The 13012-nt window shown below is 40.3% G+C and overlaps 1 protein-coding gene across 1 annotated transcript in view; it reads right to left on the minus strand.

The window, feature by feature from the left end:
- Aatf (apoptosis antagonizing transcription factor) overlaps positions 1–13012 on the minus strand; it is a 97436-nt gene that overhangs the window by 14275 nt on the left and 70149 nt on the right. Inside the window, exon 11 of the mRNA XM_010626797.2 lies at positions 8830–8901. Within this exon, the coding sequence (XP_010625099.1) occupies positions 8830–8901 (72 nt within the window). The remainder of the gene's footprint in view (positions 1–8829; positions 8902–13012) is intronic.

Genomic DNA, 13012 nt, shown 5'->3' on the forward strand with positions numbered 1-13012 from the left:
GAAAAAAAAAAAAAAAAAAAGCAGGGCGATAGATGACGTTTTGTTTGTCCTTTCTATAGTTTCCAAATTTTCTTCTACAAGCATGTACTGTTTTTATTACAAAGGAAAAGATTGTTGTGTCTAAGGAAGAAGTGACAGGTGCCTTCCCACTGAGCTACATATTCAGCCTTTTGTAATTTTTTATATTGAGACAGTCTCACTAAGTCACTAAGTTGCCCTGGCTGTGCTTCAACTTGGGATCCTCCTGCCTCAGCCAACCAGAGTGCTGGGATTACAGGCATGTGGGTGCCACCAGGCCAAAAGCATGTCAATGCTTTACATTTTCGAAATTAATTGACATAGCTTGTCATAGTGGTGTATGCCTATAATCTCAGCTGAGACATGAGGATAATTCAAGCCTAGCATGGGCAACTTGGCAAGACCTTGTTTCAAAATAAAAAATCAAAACAAGGGCTGGGGGGTGCAGCTCAGTGCTGTAGCTCAGTGTGAAGGCCCTGGGCTCATTTCCCAGTTTCACCAAAGGGAAAAAAAAAGGCTGGTGGGAGGGCATTTGCCTTTGGCATATTATTCCTATTTCTAAAATCTGGTTATTTCCCAGAAACAGCAATAGGGGGAAGGAGCTGTACTCCTACATGCATATACTGGTTCTGCTACTTGCTGTCCAAATTGGGTGAGTTACTCCCCAGCTCTGTACCTTAGCGGTATCATAACATGCAGATGTCAACCACTGTACTAGTTTTTTATGCAAACTGAAAATGTACGCAAGAGGCTTAGTGCAAGGTCTAAGACACAGCAAATGCTCAGTAAGTGGAAGTAATGTTCGCCTATGCCATTTATGTTATTTCACTGTCAATCAGAAGTAGGTGACAGACTTAGGATGGATAAATCTCGGCAACCGAATGTTGGCTCTGTGATCACGTGCGAAATAATAATACACATGAATAACTAACGTAGAGTAAGACAAAAACTTAGCTACTGCTTATCCATTTGCAAGTTATTTGTGATTAATATAAAATTTGTAAGATATAGTATTTTTAGAAAGCCAATAATAATATAAGAACTTTAAAACAAATCCTTAAGAGAAACATTTCTACTCACTTTAAAGAATGTGAAATATTCCTTTGGAAATGAAAAGAGAATTTACAATTCTTTGATGAAATGCTGAGAAATGGGGTCAAGAAGCCCCATTTTGAAGAAGGATTTATCTGTTCAGCTTCTGCAATCTTTCAAGATGTGCTTTTATCACTCTACCTCCTGCTTGGAACCAAGGCTTCAATTTGACAATGCAAATTCTCTAGAATAAAAGGCTGGACAAGTTGGGTATGGTGGCACATGCTTGTAATCCCTGCAGTTTGGGAGGTGGAGGATTCTAAGTTTGAGTCCAGCCTGGCCAACATATCTCAAAATAAAAAATAAAAGAGCTGGGGCAGCAATTCGTGGAGAGGCCCTGGGTTTAATCCCCAGTTGTATGCATGTGCGATATGCCTGAACAGTAGCAAATCAAGAAAAAGAGAAGAAACAAAGTAGGTGTTTTCTTTTCAATCTAGTTTTTTAAGACTCTGGCCTCTCAGGCTTGAACTTGAGAGTGTTTCCTTTGTCCTCTCTGACTTTCCCAGAGGGAAGCCCCAGGCTTCTGGCTCTGGATGGACTGCACACCATCTTTAATGATGATGCATGGGGGTCCTTTCCCCTTGGCACTGCTGGAGGGGTTAAACGTGACACCACCCGCCTGAGTAGCAACAAGCGAATTATAAACTGTGTCAATCCGAGTTAATGCAAAGCTGTAATCCTCTTTAACAAGAGATCAAATCACCGCTATGAGTTATGTTCATTCTGTAATCTGATAAGGAAGAGAGGGAGCCACTAATAAAAGAGTAATGGGAGCCTTTAATGATGCTGGGAAAAGGTAGCACCGTTAAAACATTGCTCTTGTTCCTGCTGATTAGATCAATGTTGCATATTTGCTTGGACTTGTTTCACCTGTCAGAATAACCTGTGTCCTTTTAGGAGATAAGAAGCCTCAGAGAAAACAACTGTATTTTAAAGATTCTTGCCTGTGAGTTTTTAACCAAGAGAAAATGATCTATGGAGGGTATTTCTGGGGTTATTAGAAGATGTGTTCTCAAACGCTGAGCAAGCCACACCAGAATATTTCACCATGATCAGTGTATATTTCTATCAAAGACAGAGGTAAAGCAGGCAAGGAGTACAAGATGGTTAGGGTAACCTCTGAGTTACAGTGGGGAAAGGGATACCATCAGTAGGGAGGCGGGATATGCCCATTTTTAGGGTGCAGACCCATACACAGAAAAGGCAAGCTGAAGATAAATTGCCTGTGTGAATTCTATTACACTATGGCACCTCCCGGACAACGTGGTGAGGATGTTGACAAAGCACTTATAAGATGAAATTACATTTGTGCATTTCTTTTCCAAAACCTCAGGTATAAAACAATGCATTTGGTGCTTAGTACTTCTCAGCAGAGGATACTCTCCTTGTCCTTTTTTAAAGCCAGAAGCTTTATAAAGGAGTGGGAAGGGTGGTTTTTAATTTTGGGGGAGAATGGGTGCTGAAACTGAAACCCTTCCTTTCCTACTGAGAATTTAAGTACTTTGCAAAGAAATGGAGTATCTCTAGAATGTCAATGCTGCTGCCATTTTTGGAGTAAGAAAAAAAAGCTACGCAGAAAAATACAATAACCTACACATTGAACGAATAGTACTAGAATGAAATTTATCTGATAATCCCTCTTTAAAGCAGCAGCCGTGCAAGGCAAACCCGATCTGCTCTGGCTCACATCCAGCTGTCACTTGGACCTTTCCTTGCTGACAGCCCAAACCACACCACCCAAGCGGGCAGCTGCCAGGACCCCTTTCCCCAGCCTGCCTCAGTGGCTGGCACAGCAACACCATCTACCTACCTCTCTCAGCCCTGCTTTTCCCAAGTCACATGGGCATTTGCCCCTGACTTCCATCCACACAACAAATGATGAAGACTCAGAAAAGTCTGCCTAAAACACACACAAAGCAGTTAAGTATTTCAGTGAGGCCGGAACTCTACTCTGTCTGAATCACAGTACAAGATCCTTCACTTTTTCACAGCAAACTCCCGCTGGTCTACCAGAACCCTGGGGTTTTATACCATGTAAAGTAAGCTCTGTTTCTAAGATGTCCTCCAGGAGCTTAGGTAACTTCAACATAGGAGCCAGTAGCAACCCTGTAAATCACACAAGTACCTAGTGACCTGCTGCTCTTCAGTGCAACAAGGTGCTCAGCAGGAAGACCTACCAGTGAGATGTCAACCCTCCTCTCTGCTCACTAACACAATCGCAGGATTCCCTGCCTGGCAGCCAGCAGCCAAGATGACTGAAGGGCAGACAGTGGTTCCCTGGGAGCTGCCCATGAAGAGAATCGAGGGTTCAGCAAAGCCAGTGTCACAGCCAGTGTCACATTTAGGCTCACAGTAACCTCCTCCCTTCCATGCAAATGCATAATAGAAGACAGAAGAGGAATTTCAGTGCTGAGAATGTTCACCAGGCACACAAGAGAATCCATGCTTCACGATGCAGAGGAGTACAGCTCTACTGGGCCAGTGCTCACAGAGAATCAGGGGTTACATTAGACTTCACTAACAAGAGAGGCCTGAAGGCAGTGGAGCCACTATCCCAAGTATACCTAGAAAGATATGTTCCCAAGGGGAAATTTGGTAACACAAGGACTCAGCTGAGCTACTTTGCATTTAAAAAGGTTTAAAAAAAATCACTTGAAGAGAAAAATTCCAAGCATGAGAAAAAAAAAAAATTTTTTTTTTCTTTGAGACAGGGTCTCGCTGTATAATAGTGCAGGCTGGCCTTGCATTCACTAAGTAGCCCAGATTGGCTTCAAAGTCCTGGTGATCCTCCTGCCTCAGAGGCCTCCTGAGTGGTAGGATTTCAGGTGTGCACTACCAGTAGCCTGGCAGAAAACAATCTGTGCCAGAAAAAACTAAATAACACTACATGTCATATCATAGGAGGAAAAATATAGATACTACTACCTTTTAGAGAAAACACTTTTTTCTCTTCTTCTTGCCCTTAATGACAGCCTGTGATTCAGTTTCAATTAAGTCCAACCAACTGTGCTTTTACTGAGCTCAACATGGGCAGAATATGGGAGACTCAAGGACAAGAACTCAGACCTCACCACTGAGAATTAATCCAATTTAGCTGTATCTGTGGTCTCAGGAACAAATGAGGACTAGAGAGGGCTCCCTCCACAGAACGGGTAAGCCAGGAACCACAGGGGAGCTGCCCTGGCAACAAAGGGTCAGATGGATGGGGCATTTCAGGGTACCTGTGTTTTGCCATGGGGGATGATGCTTAAAAAGGAGCATTAAAAGTTTGTGCAGAAACACGGGGTGAGAGATCTTTTATTTCTATACTTCAATAGAGAAATAATCAGAACTTTCCAGCTGCCTATTTTGCACATGTAATTTTCAAAATGAAAATATCTTTTTTGTTTGTACAAATATCAGTTTACTGTTAAAGATTCAAACATTACTGAAACATGTACAACAGGAAGTTAAAACATGTCTTTCACTTCATTCCACCCAACAGTAGTTTGGTGTTAATGCTTCAGTTTATTTTTTCACAGGAACTAAAATGAATACATGCCCATGGCAAAGATTAGAGAAACAGAAATATAAAAATAAAAATATTCCAAGTCTGTCTTCATCCCCTTCATCCCATCTTACAGGTAAACAAAAAAAATTTTTTTTGGTACAAGGGATCGAACTCAGGATCTTGTGCTTGTGAAGCAGGTGGTGGCACCACTGAGCTAACTCCCCCCACCCCCAATTTTGCAGTACTGGGATAAAACCTAGGGCCTTTACACGGTACTAAGTGCTTTGTATGTAACCTATGCACATTCTCTAGGTCAGTCATGGTGAACCTTTTAGACCTTTCAATGATAACAAACAGCCGGATGGGGCATGCGGGCCATAGGTTCGCCACCAAAGCCTATGTTAAGTCATGTCTGGATTACTCCTAATGCCTCTACAATGTAGTGCTACATAAACAGCTGTCTGCTGTACTGTTTAGGGAATGATGAGGGGAAAAGTCTGTAAACGTTCATCACACACACACTTTTTCCCTTGAGTATTTTCAATTTGCTGCTGGCTAAATCCATGAATGTAGAACCCATGGACAGAGAGGGCTGCCTATAGTAGATTATTTCCACTTTAGTTTTTCTACTAAAATAAAACAAAGCAGGGCAAGTTTCTACTGTCGAGATACAACTGACCCTGGAAGTCTCCTGCTAGAAGCAGAGAGAGAGATAACACGCAGTTACCATACTCAGCTAACCTGGCCTATTTGAACTATGAAGCAGGAGCACTGATATGGACACACACTTGCTGTCCTCAGGAAACACTCAGAATGGAAATGCACTTATGAATCCCTTGTTAGGTGGTTAAACCAGCTGGAGAACAATAACAATTTAACAATCATTCCAAAAAGAGCAGCCCTTTCACCCCATTATACAGAATGTCACAGACCGTACCCAACACACACACTCCCACAAACCCCCTCCCTCGCTTGCTTTACTTGAGGTGCCAATGTAACACAGATGTGGCATATGAAGTACAAGGAAAAGGTGGTTGGCACGGGGAGTACTGGTCAGTGGTACATCATTTATCTCATGTACACAAGGCCCTGGATTCCACACCTAGCATTGCAAAAAAAGAAAAGAAAAAAAAAAAAAAGATGAACAAAGAAACCATACATATGGCTGGCACCGTGCTTTTTTCTTCTTCCCACCTTAGAAGAAAGATACTTCACACTACTACATATGTTTGGTGGCTGAAGCTGCAGCAGCCATCTTGGGACTATAGGGCAAGATCAAGAGATGCTGATCCTAATATCAACAAGAAGGGTAAGTCCTTGTCAACAAGTGTCTAACTCTGCTAGAATGAGTGTATCAGAAAAATAAACTTGCATTTATGTATGCCACTATATAATCAGACTGTTTCTTATAGATCAATCTCAAAATAATGATACGGTACAGTCATTTTCAAATAAATTTTTTATTTTGAGACAGGGTCTAAGTAGTTCAGGCTGGCCTTGAACTCACGGTGCTCCTCCTGCCCCAACCTCTGAATGCTAGGATTATAGACATGTGCCACTATACTTGGCTCAAATAATTTTTATGTCTAAATGAACCTTCAAAATGATGAGTAAATATAAAATTCTGAATATCTCTAGGGTATCAGGTAATGTAAGAAAAAGCTCAACTAAGAATGACAGAATCTTGATCTAAATGATTTAGAGGTACTATATTAAAAAGATGCCACTAGCTGGGGATTTAGCTCAGCGGTTCGGTGGCCTGCCTTGCAAGCGCAAGGACCCGAGTTCAATCCCCGGTACCAAAAAAAAAAAAAAGATGCCACTAATATTTTTTAAAATAGCTTACATGAAAGGCTGCCTTTATTTATTTTCTTTTCTTTCTTTTTCCTCCTGATACTAGGGATCAAACTCAGGACCTTGTGCTTGCCAGATAGGCAAAGCACCACTGAGTTGCATTCCCAACCCAGATGTCACTAATATTTAAGCCAGGGTTCACTTTAACCAGAAAGGTTTTGGTGTTGTTTTAAACATCTAGTTTCTTCTCTTATTGATGTAAAATTTTCATGCCATTCCGACAGGGAATCTAGTATGCGCTTATTGTACCCTGACTCCTACAAGACCAGACAGACCCACCCAGCATGGTGGCACATTCCTTAATCCCAGCTATTTGGGTGTGAGGCAGGAGAATCACAAGTTTGAGGCCAGCTTGGGCAATCCAGCAGGACTGTGTCTCAGAATGAAAAATAAAAAGGGATGGAGATAAAAAAAAAAAAGGCATTCACTTTCGAAGCACAGAATATATGGGATCATCAAAGCCAATGTAAATGTATTCAAGTCCACGCATGTTTCGTACTCAAAGCACTGAATGCCTCAAATGAAAAAAGAACAGCTGTGTTTCCCTAAACCCGAAGACCTACCACTTTTCAGGCAAGTAGAATAAAAATATGATAAGGCACCACAGCAAACTATTTTCAAGTAAAAAAGTGAAGGATAAGCTGGCAAAACCCCCATGTGTCTATATTATAACCAGTAATTTCGCTTTGTAAATATTTATGGTTAAGGGCCGGGGACTTAGCTCAGTGGTTCTACCATCTGCCTTGCAAGCTCAAAGACCCGAGTTCGATCCCCGGTATCCCCCTGCAAAAGTTTAAAAATGTCTATCATGGCATTTTTACAGTAACAATTTATAATAAATATCTCATAGTCAGTATTTAAATAAGTATTATAAAAATACTGTATAGACATTTAAATTTTTTGATTTTTTTAATCTTTTTTTTTTGTGTGTGGTGCTGGGGCTGAAACCCAGGACCTTGGGCATGCTAGGCAAGTGCTCTACCACTGAACCACATCCCTCCAACCAACAAATGTTTGCATATTTTTAATGGCATGAAAATGCTTATATTAAATAAAATACAGTAGGCTATAATTTCAGTTACTTAGAAAAAGGAAAACAAGCACATACTGAAAGAGAATCCCCAGGCCCGGGAGGAAGCACTATGAGATGCTAACCGTGGCCACCCTCTAAGCCCATGTATAGTCACACCTTGCCATGTTCACATGCTGAGAGAGCCTGAAAATCATGAGAGTACCACAGAGCCCAGATCTTGGCTTCTAAAGATCACCCACCTCAAAGAACAAGGACTCCTTCAAGAGAGACTGACTTTGGAGCTTGCACTGGGAAGGTATAAGATAAGCTTGGAATATCCTGTTGTACCAGAGAGTAAAGAAATACTCAAAGATCGACTGGGGACACTTCAAAAGATACAAGCCAGTTTGAAGAGGCTTCCATTAATTTGGGACAACAAACATCAAAACAAAAACAACCCACTGAATAAAATACGAACACATGAGTCCATATCACTAAATATAAATCAGTGAGTAGTAAATAAATGCAGAAAGAGGAAACCAATAGCAGGATGCCAATTACTAAACACAGAAGAACCCACCCCCGTCCTGGAGGTTAAAGCAAGGACCTCACACATGCTACGAAAGTGTTCCACCACTGAGCTACATTCCCAGTCCTAGTTATAATATCTTTTTTTTTGTTTTTTGAGACAGGCTCTCACTATGTAGTTGAGACTAACCTGGAACTCACTATGTAGCGAGGCGGGTCTCGAACTCACAGCGATGCTCCTTCCTCAGCCTCACGAGTGCTGGGATTACAGGCATGCACCACCACGCCCAGCTTCTAGTTATAGTATCTTTAAAAATAGGTTACTCATTATAATAGGAGTATCCATTTTTTTGTGTGTGTATATTTCTACCATTTCAGCTTTATAAAATGAGCACATTCTGTACTTCTTTTGTAAAAATGCTCAAAATCCTCCATGGCAGCCCCAACAAATACAACGTATGTGTAGCTCTGCCTCAACCTCTACAGCCACCCTAAGGAAGTATATGCATAAGGCCCAATGCAAACGGCATGCACATGTGCCATCCTGACCCACTGTCCTAGAGAGGAGCTCAGATGTCCCAGAGTCCTACACTACAGCTGAAAACAAAATAGCAAAAACAAACCAACCACCAGAGGCAGCATTGAGATTCATGGAAATTTTTGATTTGGCTTTGCAGTAATTATGGGAGTAAAAAGATGTGACAAAGACCTTGCTATGATGCTGATGACAAATGGTTAACTGATAAGAAGAAACAAGGGGGCGACAGGCTGTAGAACAGGTCAATATCAGGCTGTCATGAAGCCATTTGAGACATATAATTAATCTATTACTCACCTGGCATCATCATTCATTGTAGTATGGTCAATAGGTGCCATGAAGCTCAGGAGCTTGCTAAGGACATGAAACCTAAACAAAGCAGGAAACAATCAGACACTGACATTAGTAACTATTAACCTAGCAAAGGAAATGTATTCTGTGAGTTAACACACTCCAGAGCTGATCACAAGGATGTCTGGCTCCAGAGTAGAACAGAGAAAAATTCATAGATGCTTACCACACACATGCACCTTCCCTTTTTTCCCTTAATGCTATAGGGAAAAAAATCTGATAACAGTACATTGTAAATGACAATAGTTCAACACAGATCCATTTGTATCACTGCTCAAAAAATGAGTAGATACACTTGTGCCTTTGAGCAATATACAAACCCTTGAACATTATTCCAGACAAAAACTCAATGACGACCCGACTACCTCATCTGATCCACTGCAGACATCTTAACCATTTTTCAGTGTCACTAACGCTACCTACTGGCAAGAGCACACACAGCAGTGTAACACTTGCATGCAATGCCTCACCAGCACTACCACTCACGGGCAGTGGCACCAGGTGAGAAAGGGCTCCCACGATGCCACATCACATCTGTGCAGCAGTCCCAGTGGGGCTCCCCTTTCCCAGTCTTTTTTTTTGGGGGGGTGTACCAGGGATCGAACTCAGTTCCTTGTGCTTGTGAGGCAGCTTTGTATTTCTTCCCAGTACCGGGGATTGAACTCGGGTCCTTGCGCTTGCAAGGCAGGCCACTGAACCGCTGAACTAAATCCCCAGCCCTGAGTCCAAGATCTTTAGCTGAGGTGTTACAGGGCTGTCAATAGAAATATAAGTTAAGAGTACCTACATTTCCAACCAATAGAAAAAGGGTACTTTGTAAAAAGTGCATTGAGATTCTCTGGTAACAGGGCTCAACAAATATATAACCTTATTTAGACCAAATTATACCAGAACGAACTCAATGGGGTATATGGAAGAGCAAAACACTATGAAAAATTTATTTTTCATGTGTACAATATTTTAGTTTTAGAAACATTTTTACATGTATCAAACAATTAAGCCTCCTAAATTTCATTCTGTTCTCAACAGATTAATTTTACAAGAATAACAGCTATTACATTTTATTCAATAGAAAAACTATAAATTCATAGGAGAGAATTTGGAAAAGAAAGCCTACACAAAAATGCAATTTTTCTACCTATAATTTGTTCTACATAGTGATGTTTATATACACACATGCATACCTCTATATCTTTTTTTCACTTAGTATTGTTCCCTAAACAATTATCTTATTGGGTACATATAATTCCAAGAGTTGAAATACTATAATATATTTTCTTTGAAGATTTTTTTGGGGGCACCAGGGATTGAACTCAGGACCTTGCGCTTACAAGGCAGGCAGTGGAACCTCTGAGCTACATCCCCAGCCCTTATTTTCATATTTTTAATCATATACATTGCTTCCAATTTTTACTCTAAGACAGGGCTAAAATAAAAAACTTATCATATCTAAAATATCTGTTTGCCACCCACTAGTTATAGTTAATAATTGTTATACAAAGAATCCAAGTAAAGTAATGTACAGAGAACTGAAAAGTTCCCTGTATTCCTATTCTCCAGAAACAATCACAGTTAATTAAAAGTGTTCATTTGGTTGTAGCATTTTCCATGTACACACAATATATTTTAATATAAAAACAGGATGACTACACACAGTCACGCACTGCATAAAAACAATCTCATCAGTGATGGTCACACGTACAACAGCATACCACGAGCCTGGGTGTGCAGTATAGCACAGTACCTAGGTTTGTGAGAGTACACCACTGCTGTACTGGTGGCAAACTTCTGGCACACTTGTTGCCATTATAACTGAAAGCTCTACAAGGTTTGCCCTCGGTGCTGTGATGTTCACACAATGGCGAGGTCCCCTAACAAACACCTTTCTCAATACGTATCCTGCCCGCTCAGCTATGAATGGCTACACTCTACTTTTGGCCTTATGCCCCCCACAAATGAACCCCATGTGCTATGTGTTTTTCACAGTTCAGATTATTTCACTGTGTTAATATAATTTATTTAACCTCTTATTGGTAGTGTCCTCTTTTAAAAATGTATTAAACAATGCCAAAATGAAGATGCTCATACATAAATGAGTGTTTCTTCACATTTTTCTATGGGATCAATTTTGAGATGTGAAACTGCTGAATTAAAACAGATACATAGATGAAATTGAAAGACTGAAGCAAAATGCCCTCCTCCCAAAGGCTGTCAAGGTAAAGACCACAGATATTGGTATCTTTTTACACTTGATCTTAGCCAAAAGGCCAAGAAGCGATTGATATCTTTTTATTTAAATATAAAAGACAAGCACTGTAATCAAATAAAATGTAAAATCAGCTGGGTGCAGTGGCCTGCGCCTGTGGCCTCAGCTATTAGGAGGCTGAAGTGAGATCAGTGGAGGTCAGGGGCTCAAGCCCAGCCTGGGCACCACAGAGAGACTGTCAAGAAAATATGTTCAAGACAAAACGAAACACCATCCCTAAAAATACTCATATAAAAGGACTAGGGTAGAGTTCAGTGGTAGAACACCTGCCTAGCATGCACAAGGCACTAGGTACCATATCCCCAGCACTGCAAAAAAATATTTTAAAAAATTGAACTGTCTTTAGAATTGACCACACTTTGGTGCCCATGTCAAAAAATGAATACTGTTCTTGCCTCTGTCCAAAGACAGGTTAAATTCATTTTCTGGACAAAGATCGTGAACTTATATCCTATGGTTGTATTATCTAATACTGTATTTAGCAACTGAACTGCAGCAAATCTGAACCAAGATATACTGTAATTATAAGACAAATGCCAGATTTTAAAGACTTCAGAAAATAAATGTAATAAGTGTAATGTTTAAAATCATAAAATGAAGTCATATTTTTGATATTTAAATGGAATATAGTTTTAAGATTCAGTTCATCTTTTTCCTTTTTAAATGTGGATACTAAAACATTTGAGATTAGAGAGTAATACATATTTTCATTGGGTGGCACTACTCCATAGACTACTTTTACACTTAATACAACATATACCAGAACTTTAACTCTGATGACAGATGATGTTAAGAGGTAATCAGATTAAAGACTGAGTAATGTGTACTTAATGCAGTGTATTTCATATGCTCCTCGTGTTGCAAAGGATGTGTGTACATTTTTTTTTTGTTTGTTTGTTTGTTTTTGGTACCAGGGATTGAACTCAGGACCTTGTACTTGCAAGGCAGGTGGCAGAACTACTGAGCCACATCCTTGGGCCGAAGGATGTGTGTACATTTTAATATTGGAAGACCTTTCACCAACCATACTAAGAAAAGATAAGTGCAACTTTATTGTGGAAGAAGAAACCAACACAGTAAAACTTCTTTCTTCCCTTTTCTTGGGTGTGGTGTTGGGGATGGAACCCATGGACTGCTCTACTTTTGAGCTGCACTCCATGCCTTGACATATCATTATCAAAGCCTCAAAGTTTAATTCACTTGCATTACTACTTATAGTTAATTCCACCTGTGTATAATCAATGTTCAGCAAAAATACTAACAATCAATAACTATTATTTCCAAACCCCAAATATTTCACTTTTTTTTTTTTTTTTGGTTCTGGGGAACTCAGGACCTTGAGCTTGTGAGGCAGGATGTGGCACCACTGAGCTAAATCCCTGGCCCTTCACTTGTTTTTCCAGACAAAATCTCACTAAGTAATTTAGGTTGGCCTTGAACTCATGGCAATCCTCCTGCCTCAGCCTCTTGAGTGCTAGTGTGCCAGACCCAGTTTCACTTTTTAAATAAATTGTTTTCTAGAACCCAGCTAGCAAGTACCATGCCCAGTGTGCCTAGGCTATCATTTATAATACCCTTCTGCTGTTTAAAGTGTTTCCACTAGATAACAGTAATCTGGAAATTTTACATCTTTCCAACCTCATCACAAAGAGCAAAAGCTGTTTAATGGTGGGACCTGCTGTCAGTGAGAACAGCTGGCACACCCTACCATTCTTGAAATCTAAAGAAAATTATTTATAACACAGTAGTACCTTGGTACTGGTTGGTAATTGGTTCTGGGAGATGTGATGAGTACTAAAGATGGTAAGAACCTAATAAATTGTTTTTGCTGGAAAGGGTTGTGTGAGTCACAAGGCAATCAAC

The sequence above is a fragment of the Fukomys damarensis genome, unplaced genomic scaffold (genome assembly GCF_012274545.1).
Source record: "Fukomys damarensis isolate Sample0158 unplaced genomic scaffold, DMR_v1.0_HiC HiC_scaffold_13, whole genome shotgun sequence".
In the NCBI taxonomy this organism is placed as follows: domain Eukaryota; kingdom Metazoa; phylum Chordata; class Mammalia; order Rodentia; family Bathyergidae; genus Fukomys; species Fukomys damarensis.